The sequence below is a fragment of the Anopheles maculipalpis genome, chromosome 3RL (assembly GCF_943734695.1).
Source record: "Anopheles maculipalpis chromosome 3RL, idAnoMacuDA_375_x, whole genome shotgun sequence".
In the NCBI taxonomy this organism is placed as follows: Eukaryota; Metazoa; Arthropoda; class Insecta; order Diptera; family Culicidae; genus Anopheles; species Anopheles maculipalpis.
In genome coordinates, this window is record NC_064872.1 from 1,179,316 (window position 1) to 1,206,614 (window position 27,299).

At 42.8% G+C, this 27,299-nt stretch overlaps 2 protein-coding genes across 2 annotated transcripts in view; one reads left to right on the plus strand and one right to left on the minus strand.

Annotated features, from left to right (window-relative positions):
• LOC126563890 (uncharacterized) overlaps positions 1 to 27,299 on the plus strand; it is a 34,642-nt gene that overhangs the window by 5,046 nt on the left and 2,297 nt on the right. Inside the window, exons 4-9 of the mRNA XM_050220678.1 lie at positions 4,686 to 5,763; positions 7,731 to 7,959; positions 8,146 to 8,242; positions 11,997 to 12,129; positions 12,354 to 12,574; positions 16,677 to 16,938. Coding sequence (XP_050076635.1) covers positions 4,686 to 5,763; positions 7,731 to 7,959; positions 8,146 to 8,242; positions 11,997 to 12,129; positions 12,354 to 12,574; positions 16,677 to 16,938 — 2,020 coding nt within the window. The remainder of the gene's footprint in view (positions 1 to 4,685; positions 5,764 to 7,730; positions 7,960 to 8,145; positions 8,243 to 11,996; positions 12,130 to 12,353; positions 12,575 to 16,676; positions 16,939 to 27,299) is intronic.
• On the minus strand, positions 17,933 to 18,928 carry LOC126565153 (aurora kinase B). Its single transcript, XM_050222301.1, has 2 exons — positions 18,119 to 18,928; positions 17,933 to 18,013 (listed from the first exon to the last, which is right to left on the minus strand). Exons 1-2 carry the CDS (start codon positions 18,920 to 18,922, stop codon positions 17,933 to 17,935), a joined length of 885 nt encoding a protein of 294 aa, XP_050078258.1. The 5' UTR covers positions 18,923 to 18,928.

Below are 27,299 nucleotides of genomic sequence, written 5' to 3' on the forward strand. Positions count from 1 at the left end.
CCATGTTTCACACCGTTTAATATGTGTGGGACCGAAAACATAATCGGAATCACAAGCTTAAAGCAACTAAGCCTGAGAAATTGTGTGAACTTATCACAAATAATTGTTAAATGTTTAAATGAAAATATTCCTAGGAGAACGAAAGTGCTTCTACGTTAAATGATCTTGCTAAATCGTTTATCTGTACCGAAATTCTTAACACATTTCGAATCTGGACGAACGAGATTTTCACCATTTCCCCCTTATCGTTTCTGCAAAGGTTCCATTTTTCTACTTTCGGCAAAGGTGACAGCTGTCAAGCCCAATCGGGCAAAGTAAAAACATAAACACTTACCCTCTGCACAGGCTTTAACGTCCATGGGTCATGCTACTAGTTCAGATCCTTTCTAGATCTAAGCTCACATGGAACTAGTAGACGTGTGGGACGAGACCTCGGACGAGTTATTTATCTCCTGTAAAGCTAAAGTAAAACGGAATACAAAACTTTATCGCTTCGGAAAGCAAAACAGCTCCAGAAAAACCCGAACCACTTTCCCTGTTTTAGATCCGCGATCAAAACCAAACGGTTTTTCTCGTCCACCTTTCCATGAGTGAATGTCGTCGATGGCTACTTCCGGTCATAAATTATTGGAAGCTTACCCAGCCGACTTCACTCAGGCCAACCGTTCGTCCGTTAGATTGCAAAACCCATGCTCTCTCTATCTCTCTCCCTTACCGACAGAGACAAAATTTATTGACCATACCATTTTGCGGCCATGGTTTCGGTGTATTATTTATGGAATGTCCTTTCTCTCCAATGAAATGTGAACGTGGGATAGGAAATTGCAAATTCTTGTTTTGCTCAGTTCCCAGAGCTAAGCGCCGGGAGTTTGAAGCTCAGTGAGGAGGATTCCGAGCACTAAGAAGGATTCAATTGATAAAACGTACCGAAGAGCTTTGGTACAAGGTGTGAGGACTTTTCGTTTTCCATCTCCATCCCCGAAGTTTTCGGGGATGGAGATGGAGAATTCCGTTTGCAAATTGGCACTCCATTTTCACGCCCCAGCTGGTCGCAGTTGTTGCATTCCGATAGTATCGGTGAAATTGTTTCCATGCTGCAGTCCCAACCCAACTCTATGGGAGAGAATGGGAATTCTAAGGGTTCGATGGCATTTTGGGACAATTCAGATTTATTGATCAAGAAAAGATATTCATTTTGGGGCGGAGTAGGTTTTATCTGCTTTCCCAGTCCTTTTTTGGGCTATAATAAATTGTTTATCGTCTATAAGCATACACTTTGTTGGTTGGGATAGAATGGACATCCATCATCTGAAGATAGTATTTCCTTAGAACTTTTAATCCATGACATTGGGTTTCATTTGGTTTCAAATTTACCTCAAGTGCAAAGATTTGGGCTAAGGTTTAACTGGATACTGTTCCAGTGATGAGAAGTTCTTGTGTCAAACTCAATTTTGATATTTTAGATTAGACTGTTTCCCTTAAATTCTTCACAATTTCCACTACAAAATAAAAACATTGAGCAATACGGTCGAGCGTTCACTACACAAGATACATTAGAATGGATTAAGATAACTGTCGGTCTTACGGAAGGATTCACAGTGAAATAGAAATAAAAACTGCAGCTGCGTCGTTTTGCATTCTTTGTATATCCCTTTTGAATAATACCTCACAGCCAAGAGAGCTGCTTTGTCACCGTTAATGGAATTTTTAATGTCCGTTAACGTTTGTTTAAGCAAAAAGTTAAAAGCATTCCTCGTCATTTAATCCACTGCATGTAGTCGTAGAATTGGATACGAAACGTATCTCATGTTTTCATATCTGATTTTTTTAAGATAATAAAATGTGTCACTTTCGTTTTTAAGGTAATAAAACATTAAACAGAAAAACTATAACAGTTTAGTCCACATAGAAAATGATAGAATTATATAAAAGCTTTAACTTCAACACTGTTTGCGCACATTTCGGCTTTGATGATGAATCAATAAAAAAAAACCTTCACTTATGAATTTTCAACAGCTGCATTAATTTATAGGTTAATTTTCCAGGAAAACTCAATTTGAATCGCAAGCTTTCCATTATGCTTTCGGTAGCTAGTTTCCCCCTTTACAGCGTTGTATTAATATCCCAGCAGTGTATTTATATCATAACCACACACCCTGCGAAAGACACACATTGCAGCAGAAAGATTTCTAGTTCTGGATCGTTAACAAGAGTTTTCCTCAGCCACATCATGCATTTTGATTCTTGGGCCTACAGAGGCCTCACAATTTCTCATCAACACTCAACACTCAATTCGGAGTAATATGCATCCACATCTGGCGTGTTGAGAGCAATGTTATATGGAGTTCGTTCATGCAGTTCCTTCCGAATAAAAATGTTTGACCGATTCGCCGCTCGCCGATTATTTCTTCTACGCTCTCGCCAGACCAAACCAAATAATATTTGTTTCACGAGCTTTTTTATTGAATGTCATAAAATGCACTCCTTCCAAGACACGAAACGGCACTGCGCTCAGGTCAACATAAAACAGTCCTTCTTCAACGCAGTCGAAACCAACGAAGGAGAAACAACACAAACAAAATTGTTACGGCTTTGCAATCACAATTTACTACTCTTGCACCACTTTGGATGAGATGAGAGACCTTGAGGTAAACATCAAGAATGTTTCTGAAGAAAACAAATTCCAACAAGATGTTGGAAATAGATCTGTAGAGTTCTTGAAATTTATTGATACGGCTAGGCATTATTTTGAGCAGCTGTACTAAAATGAAAGTTTAGTACGGATCGGGTGTACTTCAAACGCGACTTTAGGAAGGGTTTTGTGAGGTTGGAAACACCTTCAAGTGCTATCGAAATTTAACTGAAACACACAGACAATTACATGTAACAGGTTGGCTGATAAGTCCCCGGTCTCCAAAAGCAACCAAAAGTTGCTTGACAAAAGACGCTCTGTCTCACAAACTAATTGACATACAGACGTCAAATTTTGACACGAATCATTTGAAGGTTGATGCTATATAAAAATAATATGCATTTAATACTAGCGGCGCATTCTATGTGTCAGACCGGGGACTTATCAGCCAACCGGTTATATCAATTTGAACCAAAAAAGGATGTGTGAAAGGATATTTTTTTTTAGATGTTCCTCGTAAAATCAAGTATACATTTCTAAAAAGTCTTGTTCAATTTGAGAAGTAATGAGATTATCACGCCACTTCATTAAAATAATTGATCACTTCGTTTTTACAATAAACTTCACCGTCTTACTGCTTCTGAGCTTTTCTAAGCATATTAATAATAACGAAAAAGAAAACCTAAAGCAAAGAAGAGCAGCAAAATTAATTTTGATTACAGAAATGCTGAAGCAACTTGCTACTTCACTCTGTTTTTCGTAGATCCACTCAATTGACGATCTTTCACTGTCCTTTTCTTCCTTTTTTCTAGTACCATAAGTTATGTGTTTTAGGCTAGTCCTCGTTAGCATCATGATTTTTTTCTGTTTGTGCTGCTTTTGCATTATCCTTTCAAACCAGCTACCATCAGCCATTTTTCTTCATCAGCAATCAGACACAAATTTAATCTCAAAACAAGACCAAACCGAAGCTCCGAAATGGAAAAGAGTCAAAAAGCTTCACGTAAGGTCTCTTGCGAATTTGAGAGCTTGTTAACGGGATAGTCTTAAAACAACGGAAGAATCTCAAAAAGCGAGGAAATTACAACATGCTGCACACACACACAAAAAATGCTCTTTTGGCGTGAAAAATGACAAACAAGACAAGCGCATACTTCTAGGTTGAGGAACGAATAGGAAATAACGAAAAAAGAATCGCGGTAAAGAACAAAACACATTACAAGAATTGGAGTGTACACCTCTTGTGCGGATGGATAGACAGGACAACACGACACGGCCTACTGTACTGTGGTCTCGCTGTGTTTCATTTCATTCCGCAGCACGGGAAGGCATTTATTCTCTTCATTTCCATTATGGCCCAACGTCATAAATATCCGCTCCATCTGGCGTAGTCAGATCATTTCTCTGCTGCCACTAGCGAAAAGTGCCGTGGTGGATGACGACATTGTTGTGCTTTTCCGGTCTGTTTTGCGGTTTTCCGTGGCCGGGACATTACCATTAGATGCATCTCCGGCCGGTCTCGGATACGATACGGATGCGTTAAATGTGCCACAGCTACCAGTTTGTCATCCCCAACGTTCGCAAAGCTCAGCAGCTGCAACTACACGCTGGGAAAGCTGACTGTTGCAGCAGGGATCAGCGAGAAAAATGAGTTCGCTTCACGTCCGAAGTCATTTATTATGTGATTATGGAATTGCATACATTTTTCGTGTTGAACTAAAGCTGCATAGTCTATTAGGATGCATCCTAAATGCATTTCCGTTATTGTTTGGAGAAGCATACCAGGAAATTCATTCCTTCATTATCATGATGGCTTTCTCAATAATATTCCTGCTTAAAATAGTTCTTACAATTATACTTCTGAACTTCCAAGTATGCGAAACGTGATTTAAAATTTTCCAGAACAATTTGTCTACGTCTGCTCTATTCCAATCTCTCTCAGACGCACTCCCCTTGTTCATGTTCCACAATCCAATATCAGTTATGCAAAGAATTTATTGTGTTTGTTGAGCAACATCATATCATCGTCATTCTTCCTCGCATCTGCTTGCAGGACGATTCGTACAGTGAAGACTTGATACCACCTCCACCGCCTCCACTCAATCGACGTCCTTCCTACGGTTACGGCTGTGTGGTGCAACCTGTTGCATCCGGACCGGAACCACCACAAGCAGACCAGCAGTCAATTTACGAACCAACGTCTAAGCCTTCCTCCAATCCCGCCAACATCGGAAGCTACGGACGTGAAGTCGACGGCCTGATCGGAACCATGAATCAGCCGGATCTGTTCAACTTTGCCTCCAACACAAACGGTTCGCTGAGTGGAACGCTAAAGTCAACACTGAAATCCGCCAAATCGTCGGCAAACGGCAAAACGACTTCCGGCTCATTGGGCATAACCGTCGACGGCAAATCAAAACTGAACGACCCGCTTCCGGTCATGATGGTGGATCTGATGAACGGTAACACAACCGCACCGCTTCCGAATGGGAATGATCCGGCCGGCACGACGAAGCCATATCCGCCTTACTACTTCGATGATAATTATCTTCATCACCACTACTACTACCGGAATGGTGAAGATCGGTTCGGAGAGACTGGGTCGGACGTACCGCTGAAGGAAGCGATGGATGCAGGGCAGCTGTATCTCTACCATCAGCATCACCACCACCATCATCCAGACTCGGTGCCTGGTGGATACATTCCTAACTACGATGCACTGAATCTCCCCGCCAAGTACAACACGATCGGAGCAAACGGAGATTTGACACTGTCAGGGCACTTTTCGGGGTTGGGCGGTGGAGCAGTCGGGCACCATGCCAGCTCCTGTAACATCAATCAGTACTCTGGGTCGGCAAAAAGCAACCTCATCGCTTCACACAACCATCCCTTCTCCAACTCGATCAGCAACTTCAACTTCAATCCCTCGCAGTACTTCGGTTCGGGGCTGGATCCTGCTCCCGGTACCACCATCATTCCTGGTGGAGTGATGGGTGGCGTGATGGGAGGTGGGGATGGTTTTCCTTCCACCTGCAGCCTTAATGGAACGCCCAATAAGCAGCAACCACACCCTTGGAAACATCGCCAATGTCCGAGTCGTGGCTCGAGTAGCACCGGTTCTGGATCATCGAGTAAGTATTTTGCGAGAAGAATGTAGTCTTGATAATTTAAATTGGTGGAGGTGAGAAATTCAGTACGTGAAGAAATGATAAGATTCAATATTTGATTCCACTTTCTGGGACCTACCAAGAAGTTCTCCAGAAACATCGTTTCTTAAGTTTGCTTAAGTTCTAACCCGAGTGCCGTTTATCGGAAGATTGCTTTATTAAACCTTTTCCAACCACAGCTTGTTCACATTGTGTGCGGTTTTGGACGTCATTCTCCCACCGGAATGATTTGAGGTTCGCCCATCATTAATATCCGGTAAGCCAGCCCCACCACTAACAAACGATACGAAATCAACACAACTTTGCGTTTGCATTTAAATAGTTGTGGTGTGCGACTGTTGAAGGAGCTTTTTGGCGTGATTCACACCGTAATGTTTTGGTGGGCCACCGGAGAGTTTACTATAATGGCTTTGCAATACAAGGCGCCAAACTAACCACAATAGACACCGAATGGTGGAAGTTGTTCTCAGCAGAGTGATGATGAGGTTGATGTTTGCCAGAAGGAGCACATTTAAATTTCTAATAAATTATTCATCATGCAGAGAACACGGACTAACACAAACATCGCAGGGTAAGCAACTTAACCTCATTCTCTTACTGCGACGGTACGTTAGGTTGTTGTTAAATTTTCACTGGACATGTTTTCTGGAGCTGAGGGTGTTAGAGAGGAAGTTATGTTTAACATTTATCTCCGTCAAAGAGTGGACCTAGCGTACTCGTGCCCCATAGTTTACAGCTAATGAATGTTTTGTGGGTCGTGCATTGGGATGTCTGGATTTGGTAAATCTGTTGCAGCATAGCCCTTGAATTACTGAAAATGTTTTCCTGAGGAGTCCATCTATCGCCATCCTGAGCATTTCCAACCAAAAAATCCTACAAAATCAACCCTAAAGTACGTTAAATGTTCGCTCTGAAGTAGGCAAAAAGTGTGTGAGATTAAGTTGAAGTAAGAGGAAGTGAATGCTGCAACGATCCCGGCCGTCAAAAGGACGCAAATTAACATCGTTGCAATTTAGTTTCCTACCCTTGCAACACTCACCCCGACGTACATTCCTCTTGACAAAACTGAAACTCACTCTTCCTCTCGAAAGTTTCCCCATTGGTCCACCACTTTAGCCTTGAAGTTAGAACACTTTGTGCAACAAATAAATGCTAATCAGCGCTGCTAGTGGGATGGAGAGCAACCGAGTCGCTCCATCGCACGGAACGCCGGAACTGGTGATGACAGCACGACATGGCCGCCGCACAGCATGGAATCATGAAGAGCAGGAAGTTGCACATTTTATCTTTCTTCGGTGGGTCTCCTAAAGCGCGTAATGGCCCTCCGGCACGTCCAGGGAGCAAAGCGATAATTCTTCAAGCAAACAAAAACATTGGATTTTAACAGAGTGCTCTCGATCTCGCAGCTGGATCTAGTGTGTTTCTTGCGCTGATAGTCAAGAATTTGCCTGCACTCTAACAAGGCTAAAGTGGATTAATTGCATTTCGTTAAGCGACAATGTATTTTAGCACAAGTAAACAAGGCGAATCGTTTGGATGCCTGGACATGAACCATTCCAGCAGAAAGGGATATAGTACAAACAGAAGCTAGGATTGTGTCTTATAAAAGTATATTGCCACCTGATACATATGCTTCCATGTCTTGACTTTTACAAGCTTGTGAGGATTTTTATCTTCTAACATAAAAATGTATTAGAAATTAAATTTTACAACTCTAACGTTCATGTTTGACGCATTATTCTTCACTTCATCGTGATGTTTTCTACTCATCAATCACAAGCTATGAAGACTTTCATTTGCCAGTGTCTGCCATTTCTCATCTATCTTCGTAAAAATAAACTTTCCACTATCTTGTCCACCAATGCTCCAAGATAGTTATTGAACGATAGAAAAACTAATCAAACAACACAACGTTGCCTCCTTCGCCTTAGAATGGGATCTTCCTTCGAGACAGTGGCTTGCGGTGACCTCCATATTGTTGATTGCCGGAGCAGCCGGAGTGGCCGTCCCGCTCGCCCTAAAGGTTTCGTCCGGTGCGCCCCTCGAGGAACGGCTGCAGGTGGCTACGCAGCTGCTCGACACAGTGCCTTTAATCGATGGTCACAACGATCTACCGTGGAACATACGGAAATTCCTACACAATCAGCTAAACGATTTTCGGTGAGTAAAATGCTGCTCTTCCCAGGTAAGGGAGCGAACAAACTGCGAGTAGGAGTGTGACATTCCTTACCGTCACACTCTGTGTCCAATTAGTAACTTTTTCAATTTAGTACGACTTGTCCGGGGCCAAACAAGACTTTCTGTGGAGCTAATGCCAGTGGGGTTTTTGCTTCCAATTCCCAACAGGTTTGACGATGATCTCAAGACGATACTGCCCTGGTCGAAGAGTGCCTGGAGTCATACGGATTTGCAGCGACTGAAACGTGGTCGAATTTCTGCACAGGTAAGCGCCACAATATTTACCAATCGTTCCAATTTCTTCTTTCTCAACTTTTGAGGCTAAACACAGCTTCTAACTCAAGCGTGCACTACATGGTTAGCCTTTTTTCTCTCTCTTCTATGTGTGATTGATTTTCGTTTCGTCCCACTCGTTTGTGATTTTTAATCAACCCTCTCCCGCATGTGTCCTTCCTACACAGTCTGTGCTACCCTCGCGTCGAAAAAACTTTTCATTCAATCAGCCCGAAACCGCAACTTTTTCGATGACCCTTCATGCGGTTCAAGTGGAAAAGGTACTCAAAACGCGATCCATCTCGAGGAAGTTTTTTTCTTCTCCTGTACATCGGTTCGCTCATTTTCTATTCTCTTGTACCATTTTATTCCCACACATTGTTGCGCGGAACTTTGCTTGAGTTTCTTCTTCTGCTAAACTCGATAGAAAAACAAACAGCTGGTGTAGAGCGTGGCGCAGCACACGTAAACTCGGAACTCTTTTGCCGCTGTGGAGAATTGAATTTTCTCTTCCATTTACCCAACATTACCAGTTGTTGGGGGTTCGATGGACCAAAAAAGGGGATGAGGAGTGCCTGCGGTGTACGCGCAACAATACCAATTCAAACTTCCTATTAGTTGGGTTACTCGTGCATTTGTCCTGCCTAAGTACTTCGGGGTTGCCGCTGTCGTTTATTGGGGGTTTGTTAGCGTAGAAGCGCTTCCATTAAATTTTATTTACTTGGTATCGTGTAACGATAAGCAAGGATTTGTATTCCTTACAATTGGAAGTAGGAAAAGCTTACAGTTTGTGTGCGTGAATTATTCTTTTAGAAAAAATACGTTTTTTTAGCAATTTATACATCGCAAAGACCATTATACTTTTATGATCAGAAGGAAATTTTCGAATTCGTTCAAATTTCATTAAAGCCATTCCGGAGGCTTACGACTTCTTCTTTCGACAGAGCTCTGTAGTAAAACTGCGTTATATCGTCAGGAGCAGCATGCAATCATGTGGGTTGTTTAACAAATTATAGCTCATAAAGGCAAACATTTACGTTCTCATCGTTAAACGAAATACTAAAACAGTGCCATGATCGACAGATCGGATCGATTTTTTTGCAAACCTTTGCCGTCTTATTGTTTCTAATAAACGTTTTTAATACACCGGAGAACTGAAATTCTTTCCCACCATAGATCTCTCCTCACATTCAATATCGTACCCGGTTTAGTATCTCCCTGTTCGACCAACAACGGTCCCAGAACGCTTCCCGGCGAACCATAATCTTTGTTCATTTTCTATTCTACAGAGCATTTTAGAAGAAGCGCCAATCAATGAACAAAAGCTTGCGTCGTCCCACAAAATGGTTCCACCATTTCGAGCTTTCTTAAGATTAATTTTTGCCCCGACCCTGTTTTGTTATTTCCCGCATTGAATCTGATCATCCATAAACTCATCAAATCACGTTTATTCCTACGAAGTCATCACCTTTTGCAAACCTGGTGCACCACCAGCGCCGTGTAGCTTTTGTAACGACTTTTCTCAACATTTTCATGGCGGTCCCCTTTTCCGGTGGAATGTGCCACGATGACTTTGAACCGTTCATCACGCAGTACTTTTTGGGGTTATTAATATATTTTAGGAGTCATTAAATTTTACATCGATTTCGCCCAGGCAGCAGTAAGTTGTATTGGGAAGATCTGATGAAACCTAAGAGAAAGGTGGGAAAAAGGGCTAGGAGTTTAACGGACTATGATTTTCAATCACAGTTACACGGCCAGGAGTAGGCCCATAAACGATGCTGAAGCTATTATTTATAATTGAAATCATCACATAAAAGCCTTTTCTCGGTCACTGCTCTAGTTAACGCTCGATTAAAAGTCTAGTTAAGACGGTACGATTCTATCAAATTAGACGTATTGCGTCTTCATTTGGCGGCCTCATAAAAATTCTCAATAATGCTCCAATCGTAATCAATAGAACTTTACGGTTTCAAATATCATCAATTTAAATTCTACCGACGAATGTTCTCACTTTTACGTGACTCAATTTGTCTACTGGTATAACAGATTAGATGCTATCTATTTAAATTAAATCTTATTTCCTTCATTGGCTTATCCATACTTATCCCCAGTATCATGATTTTCCCCAAACTCCCGCTCAACAGTGATGAAAAATGTTGCGAACTTACAAAAACCTTTTTTCCCGCCAATATTGACAGCAGCCACGCGTCACATTTCCACTCTTCCAGTCCCAAAGCTTTTGTTTCGGTTGGAGTAAAATAAATTATCCTTCCCGTAGCTGTGCGCTTGCGGAAGAAAAAGTGAAAACCATTAACGCACATACGCACCACCGTGTTGTTTCATCGATATGGATCGAAAGAAATGTAAAAACAATCTTACAACTTGCTTGTTTTGCTCGTCCTTTAATCCAAATTCGTACAGATCTTGCCCAGTGCAATGGGTTTGATTGAAAAATAATGTAAATTAATCTCGATCTCACCCGCTAAGAGGTTTATCGATCGCCATTACACAAGCCCAAGCCCCAAAAAGAAGGTGGCTTTTGAGAGAGAAAAAAGTCTTGGTTACAAAAAGGGACAATTCACGCCTCGTCGAGAAGAAGAAAATAAAAAACAAACGCTTCATCGGCCCATGTTTAATAGGAGCGCGCGGTTTAAGGCAAGTCCAAATTACCTTATCCCGTCACTCCGAACCAAACCTTCCAACCAACCAACAATAACAAGTCCTGCTCGTCCGATGAACCGGAAGTACCAGGTCCAGGGTACTGCGCACGGTTGATGGGAAGCAATTTTATCGAGCTTGTCCCACTCGCTTTCGCTACGCTTTCTTGATTATGGCGTAACCTTTAAAAATGGAAAGCCCGTCAACACAAGCCTCGCTGACTTCTTCTCTCTGAGACACATTGCCTCAGCACAGAACAGCTTCAGGTTCCGGTACTGTTGAAGCAAATGCTGCTGAGTGCTGGAAATATTAATTTTCACTCCGCATGGAAAATGCACCCTCTGCCACCAACACTCCCAGGTACAGCTGAAACTGGCATGGAACGTGACGAAGACTGTGCACACCCGGATCGCATTCAATTAATTGGATAACGTTAACCTTCGCTGGAAATGAGATAGCAGATCCGGGTGACCTGTCTTAATGGGGATCCGCTATTAATGGAGGCATGGAGCTTTGTTCGCTTTCGAGCTCTGCACTTCTTTAATGTGCGACCGGCAGGTGAAGTCACGAATATTTACGTGCAAACGGTTGCAGATTTGGGATTTTTCAGTAAAAGGCACAGGCGGGGAACCACCGGTCACGACGCCAGTGGAGAGTAAATTAACGAGTTTCGTGGAAATGGTCACGATTGTTCCCACAAACCCAGGAAATGGTAGCCAAACGCAATAATGTGCTTGCTACTGTTACCTAACGCGAAGATATGAGAATTTTTCAATAAAGAATAAAGAGTTGACGATGGATTAGATAGGCAGTCGGAGTTGGGATTGATTTGGAGAAATGAAATGATTTCTACGAAAATTTAATTGAATCCGGTCACAATATAGCTATTCGGTAGAGAATTAACATCAATATTATTTGCTTAAGCTATTCCTCCGAAACATCTGTAATTAATATCAATTATTCGAAACTACATTCATTAACTTCATGTACTCCGTTACGGGTTTTAATCTACCTAATGTACGGACATAATTAATTATAAAACAGTGTGTAACTTGTCTCGGTCGTTCTCCTCTATTATTCCACAGTTTTGGGCCGCCTACGTACCCTGTGAGGCACAGCACAAGGATGCGGTGCAGATCACTTTGGAACAGATAGATGTAATAAAAAGACTGACAGAACGATACTCTCCACATCTGACTTCCTGTGCATCGGTGTTCGGTAAGTGGAATGGAAATGATTCTCCGATGCCATTTATGATGTTACGAAACTAAATTGCCTTAATAAACTTATTAGGCCAAGTAGATGCCATTACCGCATAGACTTGCAGAGTAGCGACTTGCCCAAATGCATCGGCGCCATATTGAAGTGACATTAATTAGTAAGGTGCTTTTCATGTCACTACCATGTCTTTCTCCCTCTCTCTCCTTTTCTGCATTGAATAGATATCGTACAAGCGCACAAAAACCGTCAAATGTGTTCATTAATAGGTGTCGAGGGTGGCCACTCGCTCGGCGGCTCGCTCGGCGTTCTGCGCATCTACTATGCCCTCGGGGTACGGTACATGACGCTCACCTCCACCTGCCACACACCGTGGGCCGACTCGAGCAATGCGGATGCACCGAAGTATGACATCCGACATGGTGGACTTACGGCTTACGGCAAGGTAATTGTCTATTTTTGCGTTATTTTCCATGATGTCCAAAATTTGTCCCTTGTCGAATGCACGCGCACACGCACGCACACGAGTCCTTAAAAATAGAATTTCACTTCATTTCGCTTCAATGCTCCCCCCGATGGGCGGGAAGCCTACACGCGAGCTTCTTTATAATCTGGTGCACCTTCATGCGATCCTCATGCCATAATTATAGCTAAAGCGCTCCATGGCGACCATAAAAGATAATTAAGAGATTACTCACGGCTGGTTGAAAATGGACCACGTTCTTGTGCTTCAGTATGATGCGGTGCTTTGACCACCAGGTGGGGTTGAACACCCGCATTTCAAATGCAAAAGGTTGGTTAGTCCACGTTATCGAATGTGTTATCAGGCAGAGAGTCATTGTGGTTCCGATGGTGGCTTTGGCCCAGCTAAAATCGGACCAAAATTCACTTATGCACTTCACAAAGGCGCCGACGGGTGTAGAGCAGCGTGTCCTTTCTGCTGCAACCATCAGGCGTTTGTATAATTACACAGCTTTGAATCATTCTATTCTTAGTGAAAGATAATGTGAGGCCTTTTGTGAACTTTTGGACCACATTTTTAAGTTGGGTGTAACCAATATTGTCGAAAACACTTGAGTTCCATTCAAAAGTGGGATGAGCCGTTATTCGTTTACTTCACCTAGACCTTCAACTCGTTTCATATCGACCAGAAAAGTACTTAAGGGTTGGTGTTATTCTAATGAAAAGACCAGTTCTGAGATATTTTTTGAGTCTTTTTGAGACGCCGGGTTGTTGACAGGGCAGAAGCAATTATCGAATTCCATTTTGATCTTCTCCCCACATGCACATTAACCACCAAGCTTCGGGGTATACTAAGTCAAATAAACGAGTAGTGGCCAGTCTTCACACGACATGACCGAATTTCAAATCCCATCTGGACGGTTCCCCCCGTAGTGAAGACTGACAATTCAACTACGTGGTATCAGGAAGTCTACTAAGCCATTAGATGGCCGGCGTGACCTCGAAGGTCGTTATGCCAAGAGGAAGAAGAAGATACTTAGGTCATCTTCTGTTGAAAAGTTGGGTTTGTTGTTGATTTCAACTGCAGTTGGCCTCACTACAAAGTTGTTGAGATGCCAACTTCAAAAACAATCGATCGGAAACACCTCCCCTACTACTTTTACTGCTCGTGCCGTGCTATCTTTAGCAGAAAGCAGACACTGCGCGTACAACAACATTATTATTGTAAGCAGCCTAATAAGCATCGCTGAATAAACAAGATCGAATTACCACCGTTTTGTGCGAATGTTCCAGTGGCGAATCAACAGTGAGTTGCCAATTAATTATCTTCAACTATTCCTCGTAAGTCGGGAAGAAACGCGAACCCCGAGCATCGGACAACAGTCCTGGGAAAGCAAAGGAGTCCAATTAATTTGCGCTGCTTTCGTTGCCGTCTCGCTTCTAATTGGCAACGGACAAATCGATTAAATTAAAATAACTTACCGATAGGTAATCGAATCTGCATCAGATAAGTAGCGTTTGTCAATTTCCCACAGGAAATTTTTGGCTAAACACCGGAAGAAAGTTAAATACTTTCTATTCATTATAGTGTTACGTCGACACACCGTAGCTCACTGTGTAAAGAGTGTAATAATACAAGCGATGCAGTGAAGGATGCAACGAGAGTATAATGAACACAACCACTTTACCTCCAAATCACATGATTCCATGCACTTTCACAGCAAACACAATAACGATGCGATGCTGCTACTTTTGCGCCATTAGCAAACGATTCACAGACGAACTTTCTTAATGCAATTGCACTTCATCAGGCCATCCATCCATTGCACGGCTGCAAACGACACAAAAACCACACGCCACCGCAGTTGATAGAATGGCATCATTATACTAAACACTCGCTTCCGGGCGGAAGTGTACAAAGCGATCCGTGAATCATAACGAAACACAAACACAATCAGCCCCGTTTCCCACTGCGCAGCCAAATGAGGAAAATTTATTCATCATCACACACACACTCCCCACCCTGCCCTGTGACTTGCCGCGCGCGATATGCGGTTGTGCGATATGCGGGAAATGAACAAGTCCCGCAGCAGTTCCTTCTAACGAGAAATGATTGTCATAATTTGTGTTTAAAACTTGTTTCAGGTGATACAATTTGCTTGTTAGACTTAATTGTTATATCGAGCTGATACAACTGTCATTTTATCACTTATTTCCTCTAAAGAAAAACGGAGAGGTATTATCTTTTCTTGGCTTGAAGATTTTCTAGGTCACGCCGGCCATCGGATGACTTATCAAACTTAGACTTGCTGATACCACGTAGTTGGATAGGATCCTCACGGATTTGAACTCCGGTTCTGCCATGTGAAGAGCGCCGCTCTTGTTCCCTCACCACCAGGTCGTAATGATTACGAGCATGCACCACCGGATGTGCACAATCAAAATTTTAGTGTTTTCAATTTTCTGTTCAATCCCCAACCGAAGCCAACAAACAGACACACCCAGTGATAGTAACTGGGAAAGAACTACCCTAGGAAGCAATCGTCTAACATCCGGTTTGAACGGCAAAATTGGCCCCGTATGCTACACAAAAAGCAAGGGCCTAAACGGAGTTCCAATAACTATATTGGTTTCAGGCCATATCAGGGAATACACCAGCAGTAGACCGGCCCGGGCACAATAAACCCGATGACGGGCAGATGTTCGTATTACAATGGTTGGGATGGAGAACTGTATTGTTTCTGGTTCGCGTTTTTTGTCCGCTTCGACAACCCATGTGTGTAGAGGGCCAATCGGTACAGTATGGTAGTTTTATCGGGGTTACACCACTGATGCCATACTATAGTGACAGCTGCAGGCAGGATATTTGATTCAAAGTTTTGCTGAAGGCATATTTTGTTCTTTGGCCATGAGAGACTGTGCTTTGAAATATCTATTACAATACCAACAGGGTTACAGAGTTTTGTTGAAATTGTATCTAACATAACATTAAAGTCAAATATTTGTAAACGGCTCCCTGATGCAGAAAACTATTTTCTTTTAAAATTTCTCCTTTTATACCTAATTTTGAATAGTTATTTAATTCAACTTGAATGTGTAAAGTTTTGCATCAAATTAATCCGAAAAAAGTCGATTCAGTCTAACCTTCTAACTGGTCTAAAATTTCGGTGAAAGGTACAATACAGAAGTTTATAATTAATAAAATTTCCGCAGCAACGCTACAATGAACGCTCGCGCTCATGTGAACTGGTTGAGTTCCGTAATGAGTAACGCACGTTCTATCCTAACATACGTACTATACATTCACGGTACCAACGGTATTCACCATTCAATTCGCGTATCCATCGTATGCTGGCCGCGCTGTCCATTCGCCAAACTGCGAAGACCAGCTTTGGACCAGTACGATGCGATCTAAATTTATCCAATTAAGATTTTGTCACAATGCCCGCTGCTGCGCCTGTTATTTCGTTGAATGTCACTACATTTCATCTCAGCTCGGTTTACAGCCATTTTTTCGTCCTCTTTTGTGCTGGAAATAAAAATGAGTTATAACATCCTTCCCGGGCGGTTGGGTTTTAGTTTTTTTTTTTGTTCCTCGCCCAATCCTATGTCCATTGTGTTGAACACACGTATTGGATAACGAATTTGGATGTGCGAACCAGTGCTGGAAAGAGGTCCTGTCGGATAACATCATATCAAAGACAGTGGACGAACACGCAGTTCGTCACCACTCGTCGCGAATGTTTACTTATATTTCAGGACTCAACTGGGGAGTTTTTTTTTGTTTTGTTTCTTTCTAAACCCGGATATTCAGCTGCTTTTTTATTTCTAAATTGGACCCAGTAGTAGTGTGTCCCGGCGGTAATGCAGATCGTATTCAAAGAGCAGCTGTGTTCCCAGGCATGGATGTCCATTTCGGGATAAATTCCCATTTGTATTCCAATTTATGTCTGATAACTTTTTCCCCATTCTATCTCGTTTTCTTCTTCCTTTTCTTGTTTGGCGTGCATCATCTTAACGACCTGTTTTCCACAATCCAATCTGATGCGCATCGAAACACGCGGATCATCCCTACCCGCACACAGACGATCGTACGCGAAATGAACCGGCTCGGCATGATAGTGGACCTATCAAAGTCGTCCGTCGGTACGATGAAGGATGTACTGGCGACCTCGCAGGCACCGGTCATCTTTTCCCACTCGTCGGCCCACGCACTGTGCAACTCGAGCCGCAACGTGCAGGACGAGGTGCTCGAGCTGGTGACGAAAAATCGCGGCCTCGTGATGGTCAACTTTTACAACAAGTTCCTGCGGTGCAGCGATAACGCATCGGTACAGGACGCCGTAGGTAAGTGGAAATTGTCCATTTCTTCTTTTTTGTTTGCCTTGCTTTGTTCGTTGCTATTGACATGTACATTCCGTTCGCTATAATACGTCTACCCCTATCCGTACCGAGTCATCCTTCACTGTCAGCTCTTGGTGTTGGTTGTGGGCAGATTGATGCCCAACATCGTCGACCGAACCGAGCGCACATGATTTGTATGAAGTACTTCCATAATTCGTTCCCTTGCACCTTTGCTCACATTTTCACACGTCCTTGCAATGGCAAGAGGGTGCGATATCAATCGACAGTCCCTCCCCGAATGCAACCGCCTGATGGTATGCACGATGCTGTGCATTGCATTGCATAGCGGCGACCATAAACGGCGAACCCACATGAAAGGGAAGCTTTTACAATTACTCGCACCTTTCGCAACACATTCCTGCCAACTGACAAGTTGCAGGAGGGCTGTGTGCGCTAAAACCGGAAGCAAATAGAAACGAGTCTTTTATGAATTCGAAAAGGAGTGCCGGGGGATAGATGATACAGATCACGGTTCACGAGAATGTGTATCGGATTCGAATTGAATCCGAGGCAGCGTAACGTGTGTGTATGTAAACGTTAAGCCGGATCGTGGTTGCACACAAAAGACAATCCCGAAAGCGGAAGTAATATATATTTATCCTTCTGTTCCTGACACAAGAATGATATGGACGTACATCTGGTAGATGTACAATTTGTATGCCACGTAAAAACTAGTTCCTTGTCTAATCAATTGGATAAAAGGGCTAGTAAAAATTTATCTATTGCATGTGAAGCTTCCAACTTTATCAAAATTATAATAATTTTTTTGTGATATTTTGCATACAACATAAAAAAGGTGAATCAAATATTTGAATTTTAAAATGATTAATTTACCACTTAGTATCTTTATAACTACATCTTTTCTAACCTTTTTGATAAAAAGAACACCACAATTACAATCTTCAAACAAACCACCGCAAAAAGTCCATCCGAAGTTTTACTGTTTCATCTGCACAACCCACGGATGGTTCATGACATCTCGCAGCGTGATCCGGGAACTGCTTGGTATGCGCAGCAGCTGCAAAATGATAAGAAGTTCCAATAAACCATTTCGCACCCAAGTACAAACTAGATAGCGTGATGGCCACCGTCCTCCCTCTCCTGTGGTTGCCATAAATCATACCTTCGAGATGAGATTAATCGCACCGGTGCTCAAGTGCCGCGGGTACACGATGTCCAGCCGCAGGATCTTGTCGTACGTGTTTTGAGTTGTCTGTGACTCGAACGGTGGATTGCCGACCAGAAACTCGTAGCACAGAATGCCCAGACACCACTGGTCAACCGAGTCGTCGTACATCTTGCCGTCCACCATCTCGGGCGGTAGATAATCCAGCGTGCCGCACATCGTTTTACGCTTGTTGGAGTTGGTGTGTGCGGACCAACCGAAGTCGGCCAGCTTGATGTTGTCGTCATCGGTGAGCAGAATATTTTCCGGCTTCAGATCACGATGGATCACGTTGTTCGCGTGACAGTAGTTGAGCGCATCGGCCACCTGCGATATGTAGCGTGCGGAACGGCGTTCGTCGAACCGGCCCTTCGGTGCCGCTTTCAGATGTTTGTACAGCTCACCCTGCGCGGCTAGCTCGAGCGCCAGGTAGATGCGCCGATCGTCATGAAACCATGTATACAGGCGCAGTATGTGCGGATGTTTGAGGCGCGATTGGATTTCGATCTCGCGCAACAGCTGCTTCTCGACGTTCCATTTGGTTAGCTGCGATTTGAACATGACTTTCATCGCTACCATAAAGCCGGTCTCACGCTCACGGGCAATGTAGACCCGGCCAAACTTTCCGCGACCGAGCGGGCACCCGATTTCGAAATCGTCCGTAGACCACTCGTATGGATTCTCGTATGCCGGGTGTTGCATCATTTTTAAGGTTTTCATGAGCAATTCCGAGTTAAGCGTTTCACAATCATTAGCATCCATAATAATGCTATCGGGTTGTCTCAAGTTGGATCACAAACACAAACTTTAGTGAAAAAAAAACAAAAAACAGTACAATAATTGTTCGAAGCAAATAGAAATTGTCCCGCGGAACTTTGTTGTGGCTTTGCCGCTTGCTGTATTGTACAGTTATGGCGGTTGTGGTTTCAAACCGTGTTGACAACGGTCGTCAATGATCGCGCTGTCAAACTGACAGTTATTTTATAGACAGATTTTTTTACAGCGGTACGAACTTTTGAATTTGTCGTTATTCGTGGGAAAAAAATATAATGTTGAAAAAGTATATTTTAGTTCTTTTTCTAACAATATATTAAACTAAATTGACTAAAAAACTTAACTAAACTTAATTGAAGTCAAATAACTAAGTTTTTTACCTAAACCAAAACTAAACAAATCCAAAAATTCAAAATATTGCGGCCAGTTTTACAAAATTTTAATATTTAATTTCATTTAGTAAACTTTGACAGTAAATTTGGTTGTTGTTAATGTCGATTATGGAATGCCAATGAGAAATTTTAATTGTACGCAAATTTAACTTTTCTAATGAAATGTTCTTCTACAAACAAAAAACACTTCACTAAGAAAAAGGCCGAATACCAACGATCCCAACATGATACAAATTTACGCATGCTTTTCAACACACAAATATTAACAACATCATCCTAATAATATTAATCGATAAAAAACAGCACCGTTCAAGGTGAAGAAGGCTCACACTCGACGCCCATCTTGGCGGGAAACTGTTTAGCATATAAAACCGATTTAAAGTTTCGAGCAGAGTGTTTGCATAGTTGCCGCGTTGTATACCGCCAGATAAATGACACTTTCGCTTACCCAAAACCACATCCGGTACAAACGGAAGAATGGCGGAGTGTTTGTGTGTTTACTCTGGGCAGGCGGAAACGACAACCCACATCAGTTCACAAAACTTCTGTGCCTCGTCATACAGCGTACACGTGCGAGCGCTTGTAGTTGGTGGATATTATATTTTCGTTTCGTTTAAATGATGCTTCTAGCTGTTGTGTATGTGTATGACAACATCCGCTTTTATGGACTGTTCCATTTTTTGCTATAGGCGTTAAATTGGTTTCTAAAAAAAATACGCCGAAAGTTTTAAGTTGACAGAAAGGTGTGTGTGTGTGTGTGTGTGGCATGTGGGTTAGGACTATAAAAACGGGCCTTCTCTGATGGTTTCGCGCTCTGGTGATAATCGTTCACGTGTTCATTTTGTTCGATTTTTCCTCTTAAAACCTCCAAATAAGTGAGTGTTGGCAATGGAAAAGACGTTAGAAAAGCTTTAAGAGCGCTATTACGTCCATTTTTAAAGCGTTGTACACCTGTGCCTTTAATAAATAATTCCAGGAACTCTTTGTTATATTGAATCATAACGCTATGGGCTATTAAAAATGTGTTTCTTAGCACCACGGAAAATTCATAGAAATATAAAAATATGAAACACTTTTTTGTTCCTTGTACCTTTGGTCGTTTGAGTTAAAAAAAAAGCTCGCAAAATAAAGCTTCTTTTTCATACTACCAGCTCAGAAATATGCAAGAAAACTACCCACAAGTCACATTTTCGAGCGGACGGAATGATTCAAACAAATTCATTTCGTGACATTACATGTTGTATGGTTCATAGAAAGCGTACTAAAAGTAAACAGTTAAAGGAACTTCGCAACCTTCCAGGAACAAGGGAGACATTCGCGTATCTCGCATGGCAAATGGATGAATTGGTGTAAAAAAAAACGGTTCCACAGCTTGTATAAAACGGTCAAAGTGGTTTGTTACCCGTTCTGAGCTACCATCCACACGGTAACCTCTTACCTCCAAAGGTTCGTCTAACAATGGTCGCCTTATCCGTTTAAATATGATAAAATTAAGCACCAACACCTGGAGGCGATTAAACGCCTAGTACCTCCATCATGCTTGTTTGTGTTGTCCCTGTGTGCGAAGCGCTTTCCCAAAACAAATTTCCCGACCACTCTCCATTGAGATGTAGTGTACTATATCGTCCTAGCACAAATGACAAGCTCCGAAGCTCCCCCGACAAGCTCGACAGCTTTTCTCGGGTTTTTTTTTGTGCGCCATGTTCATGCTAGGATTTTCGGATTTCGTCCATTCTTTTCGGTGGGTCAAAGAGGCTTCTCTATAGTGCTTTGCCCTCCCTAGAAATCCGAACCCACTGAAACCGTTGCGATGCAAACCCATACACCATTCACGGAAAGATGGGAGACATTTTTCTGCGTCCGACAGCCGCTTCAAGCAGAGGGTTTGTCATGACAATTCGTCCGGTAATTACAGCTTTAAGCACGCTCGTTGAGATATCCTTTTGTGCGCTTTTGCATGCAATGTTTGGTGTAGCGCGGCCGCTGGAAGCGAATCGTGTCTAACCCCGGGGTTGGCTGGCGATAATATTTTACTCCATGCTTCGTCCCACATTTGAATAGTGCTTAAACCCAACGATAAGGATGAAAGTTACAAAAATTACAAGACAATGCTTTAAACTTTCTAGAATGGGAGGAGCCCACTAGAACAAAATCCTACTGAGTCGTGAAACATAACGAAAACGTGGATACATTTATTGTGAAGAAGTAAAAAACTCTTCAATCAAAAACAAATAAAATGAAACCAAATTCCTAGGTCCTACCTTCCGTAGCAAGACGACAGGAAGCTGGAATGCAAAATGGAATGTTATAAAATGATGTGTCTTTTAATTAAAATTTTACGACCTTCCGTGCGATGACTTGGTGGATGGCATGATGTTGCGTTGCCGTGGAATGTTTTGGAGACAAATATACCGCGGTACAGCAATTGTGAACTGAGGTCGAGTACCAAGCCAACAACACGAGCCTATATAATTTTTGCGAATTGCGACCGTTTAGTGAGAAGAATTGGCAGCATCCAAAGCTAAACGGAAACTCCAGCTTTCTCAGCTGCCGTTTTCCCAGAGAAATTTGTCCCACATACTGAGGCTCTGAAATTCAGAATGTCGCAGGAAGAACGAGAGAGACAGAGGGTGACCGAGCGGGCGTGGAACAGGGTGATAATTTGTTTTGATAACTGAATTAAAAGTTAAATTTAGATTTATTCGGCCCGATATCAAATTATTGGGATGTGTTCTGGCACACCGCGTTCGGGCTTTTTCCGGGGGACTAATTCATTCCGCGCCCCGAATGACATCGGCAGCAGAAAGCGGAAGAATATTTGGTAAAGTGATTTTTATCGCTCTAGTCTCTGTTTCTTTTATTTTCTGCGTATCTTTCTTCGTGCAAGACGAACGTTAAAAAGCCCGAAGAAAGCGCATTATTTCCGTTAATTGGACTGAGGAATTAAATTTCCAGCAAGAGAACTGTGCAGCATTGGACGCCGCATTACCCATTGCCGTCGGATTTAAACTTTTTATGGCATTTTATAGCATTCGGGACTTCCGGTCGTGTGAGGGCGGGGTGTTTCTTTGAAGTTTTTTGATACGAACGATGATGATAATCATTATTATTTCATTGCTAATTTAAATCCCAAGAAGGAGTACAAAAATGTACGGAATTAAAGGCACACATTTTTATGCTTACTTAAATTTTATTTATTGTTTGTGATAGAAGTTTTAAGAATTGTACATTTGAGAACAATAAATATTCGATTGAAGAGCATATGTGCGCTTCGTTATCCTTATCAGTGGTGCTGTGAATAATATTTGTTGAAATATTTATTCCCTCGCCAGTTACATTGCTCGTCATTGAATATGCTAAACGCATCGTGTGCCTCGCTTGCGCCGAATGCATTATTCATGGCCAACCGAATTGTGCACACAAACGATGCACAAACGATGCACAAGCAATGGCGTTCACTTCGTTGCAAAAACAAGGAAGTCTTCAGTACATTCAAATACGAGCTACTCGAACCTATCCTATTTCATCACCTGGTTTTAGTTTGTCGTTTGGGACTCTTTTACTTTTTTTCTTGTTGCCTCCTTTGCACAACGCACTGCGCAACACAAACTTTACTTTTGTCACAAAAAGAGGAACTGCCGCAGCACACCAACCAACCACCGCAGCACCACCATCAGCGATGGGGCGAGCAAGTATCGCAATTTTCACGCCAACTTTCAAACGGGCCCTGGCGTGTGTGCAGAGTTGCATGCAAAATCTAGCCTTCTTCAGAACGGTATCTCCATCTGGGAACGACGTGGAACTGGCAAGTGCCGCGGAAAAGCTGGCAAGAAAAGCGGAGGATTTGTCTGCACTCGTACAAAACTTTCACACTGTTGTACTGCCAAGTGCACACGCCTCGTGTGGAACGGTGCCGGTGCGTTGACGGCAAACCAAGACGACAATTTTCAGCATCGGAAACAGTCGCCCACCACCGACCGATGCAAGGGATGGGCACTGGGAGGAAATTTGAATTTTTTATGCAATGAAAATTTAATTTGCCCCAACTTTATGCCCCCGAACGGATGGGTGCCGGGAGTTTTCGTCGCGTTTCTGTGATTTTTAAGCTGGTGAAATGGTCTCATGGCCAAACACTCTTGCTTCATGCTTTCGAGGGAGCAAGATTTGAAGATCGATGAAAGTTTAATACGTTTGTCGTTTTTTTTTGTAGTTGCTCTTCTCGGATTGGGAATTGGAAAATTATCTCTTCTCGAATCTCGGTCGATAAATCAATCTTTATTGATTTGGCAAACTGAATCTACTAGCTGTGTCGTCCTGAATAAAAAAAAATCAATTAAGAGCTTAATCTACAGCCTCCGATCGATCGGAAGAAACCTCTCTAAAAAGAAGTCTTGAGGGCTTGAAGTCTTATCGTTTATTATTCATTGTAAGTCTAGCTTAAAGAGCTCTTTAAATCGTATATCTTCAGCCAACCGAGTGGTTTACGTCTTGCAGAAACATCCCCAACCATTTTTTGCAACATGTGCCGTACTAAACAGGCCGATTGTCGTCGTTGCCACTGACAAGAAGGACACCCTCTGAGTGGAACATTCATTCTGGCACCTTCGTTTTTCGTTTCGTTCTCTCTCTCTCTCTCTCTCTCTCTCTCTCTCTCCAGTGTGTCCCTTACTTTCCACAGTCTACTCTTGATGCTGCACCGCAAAGCAGCAACAAGCTAATACATCTTCCGTAGTGACATTTATCGATGGGAGGTTATATGCATATTCATGCGGTTAAACATGTCCCTTATATCCCTGGCACATGTCTCTGGTATGGTTTTGGTCATACTCGGTTCGGTTGCGAAAGAGCCACAGCATTCGAAAGCAACACTTCCATGCGTTTGGGTCATGCTTTTGCATCTTCGACGATGAACAAGCGTACCTTTTTTTATGATCTGAAGATCCGTGAAAGGAAAGGACATTCCAAGGTGGCAAAGCCAATGCTCTGGTCGGAAACTGTATAACCCCTTTTTCTTTGGGAGGATATCAGGGAGGCAGCATTTTTATCGCCCAGCTGTCCATCAGGTGTGTGCATTATTATGGTTGAAAGGAGAAGGACAAAGGACTTACACTAAATTTCCCATTGAATGATCGGTGTCTGCGTATGATCGTTTTGTGTGGGTGTGCGGGCATTTCATGGATGCAAATTGTGATTTAAATGTGCTATTCAATAAACTATCGATTGCACAATAAAAGGTGCAGCAAATGGTGAAATAATTCTTCAAAAAGCGTAACCAACGAAGCAGCGGGCAGATAAAAATGCAACATAAGTTATGCCTTTATTCATGGAAAAGAATATTCAAAGGATTTCGCTGTGGAAAATGGACAATATGCTGCAGAGGATGCAGATTTTTTAAGGGCAGAAAAGACATCCTGTTTGTAGATGAGGCCTTTGAGCGAGAATGTTTCTTGGTAAATACTGTTTGGGCTATAAGCCGTCTGCTAGAAGGTCAATTGGTAAGTAAGATCGCAGAGACTTCGATTATGAGGTTTTTGGTTAGATTAAATGATTCTAGTCTGCAAGATTTTTCGATAAAAGAGAATTCCTAAACCGACCGTCACTTCTGACTTTGTGATCTTTGGACCTCAAGAATTAACGGTAAACTTATCAGATCCCATTCAACCTCCTTGGAGCAGTAGATCTCTTGTACGATGAGGCACTATCGAAAATTAGGTCTTGTTGGTTGACCCTTCTTGGACAACCCATCGTCTTCAACTTTTAAGTGATGTCAGTTGACATCTCTTGATATAGGAGAGTCCTTGAACAGCTAGTTCTCTTGGTAGACAAAAATTCTTTTGGGCAACAATACCACTTTGTCTATGAGGGCTTTTTGTCTCCAAGATAAGACTGCTTAACCCGCAACAGCTACTCATAAGGAACATGTAAAAACTGAAAATTGAACAGAAAATTATATTTACTTACGCCTTTTCACGTTTTTAAAAATATGTTTTAATACTAAAAATCAAGCTTAAGCTTGATTCATCATCATTCAACATTCATCAAACACATACAATAATCTAACAACAGGCGTTCATAAACCAGACAAATTCCCATTGCACGGTGAAGTTTTTAATGATATAAACTAATCATCTTTTCACAAATACACACACACAGACTTCCGGTAATACTAAATCATCCCAGATGTGGTTCCCCATTCTGCACCGGGACACACCGAAATGAACAAAAACACTCTCCTCCGCGCTGAGCTTTATTGCGAACCATCCGCGTTTGGTTTCCTCGTCCTGTGTTTTATTTTTTATTTTTGCTTTAATTTCTACTCCGAACTCCAACTCCTGTTGCTTTGTACATGAGCAAAACATAATTACCTCACCGCGTGCAGCAAAAGTCCCGGTGCATCGTAAAACTTATCGCCCCATGAAAAGCCAAAACCACAGTGGAAAACGAGCGGAAAAAGCTGCAGCAACAGCAGCAGCAGCACTCGGAGGCAGCACTTGTTTGAGTACACATTTTGCCAGCTCCATTCTCTTCGGTGGTGGAGCTGAGCAGCAGCATCAATACGTCTGCCAAAGCGGTGTGCATAAGCATGTCCCTCCATGTTCATCGCCATGTTCTACGACCTCGTGCCGTTCCGTTTGAGTGGCGTTGGCAAAAAAGCATAACACAAACACACTAAGAGCACACACACACACACACACCGTGCAGCACTCACCGGGCAAACATTGCTGTCAGGACGACGGCGAACGACGACGACGACGACGACGACGACGACGACGACGACGACGACGACGACGTTCACTTGAATGCTTACCGAGCTGTAAAAACACGGAGGATAGAAAATGTTTTGCACTCTTCAGCCGAGCAACAGCAACAGCATTACGGTGCAGTGTAGAGACAGGTGGCGAAAGAAACGCATCTCCTACGCCTGAAAGAAGCGTCTCTGAAGCCTCCCGATGTCAAGGGCGATTGTGTGCAGTTTTGTTGTATTTGGAAGATCCCTTTCCCTGTTCGCGCTGTTTACATCTGATTTCCTCTCTTCTTAGCAACCTAATAGTGTGAGCCAGCCCATAAATACGTGCTCCTTTCGTTGCTGGTTTTATAAAATCGTTCACAATTTGCTTCCACATTCATTGAAGCGGTCTCGGGTCTCGAGCAGCGTTGGCGGTGTGGTCTGGTTCCTTATCAAGTCAAAGGCGAAAACCCCAACGCTTCTTTAGTGACGATAGAAGAAACACTCGAAGAAAATGGAGAAAAAAGCTCCATATTACTAGAAGCAGCAAGATCTGGTGGCTGCCCTTGCGGTAGATAGAAGTAGATCCATGTTTATACAACCGAGTTCGAGAGTGTGATGTGTGGTCCACGTGCGATGGCGAACGTTTGAGCGCCTCTCGAACGACGAGTGTGTTTGCGCCCACTTTCCCGGTTGCACTCTTCTGACGTTCGATGCAACTCCGATGCGTTGCTGGTGCTCCTGCAACTCTAGTGGCTGATGCCACTTATGTACACCGATCGAGACAAATGGGACTTCTCTTTACTCGTTTGCTTATTCAGTCCGTTTTCTACAAGATTCAGACGCCTGAAACGATATGCCTATGTTCTATTTGTCTTTCTCCCCTGAAAAAAAGAATATCAAATCCTATTCAAAGTGAAAATGGTGCAAATTTTCTGCACCGTACCGTGGCAGCAAAACGCCCAATAAAAAAGTGGCTCTGTTTGTCTATTCGTTCGTGTTCGTGGCTAGTCAACCTAACTCCACTCTGTGGCTGCACGTAGCAGCGTGAATAGACCGAAAGAATGTCACCACCGAATGCAATCGATGGTCATTGAAAATGCATCGACTCTGGACCTTTCTCCCTCGGCGCTCAGGCTACCTTTCCCGGTCAGGCCTCGACTCGACAGACATTGGCCCGGTGTTTGCTTCACATTACTTCAGGGGACACACGCTGTGAAGTCCTGCCGAAATGGGATCGAATCTC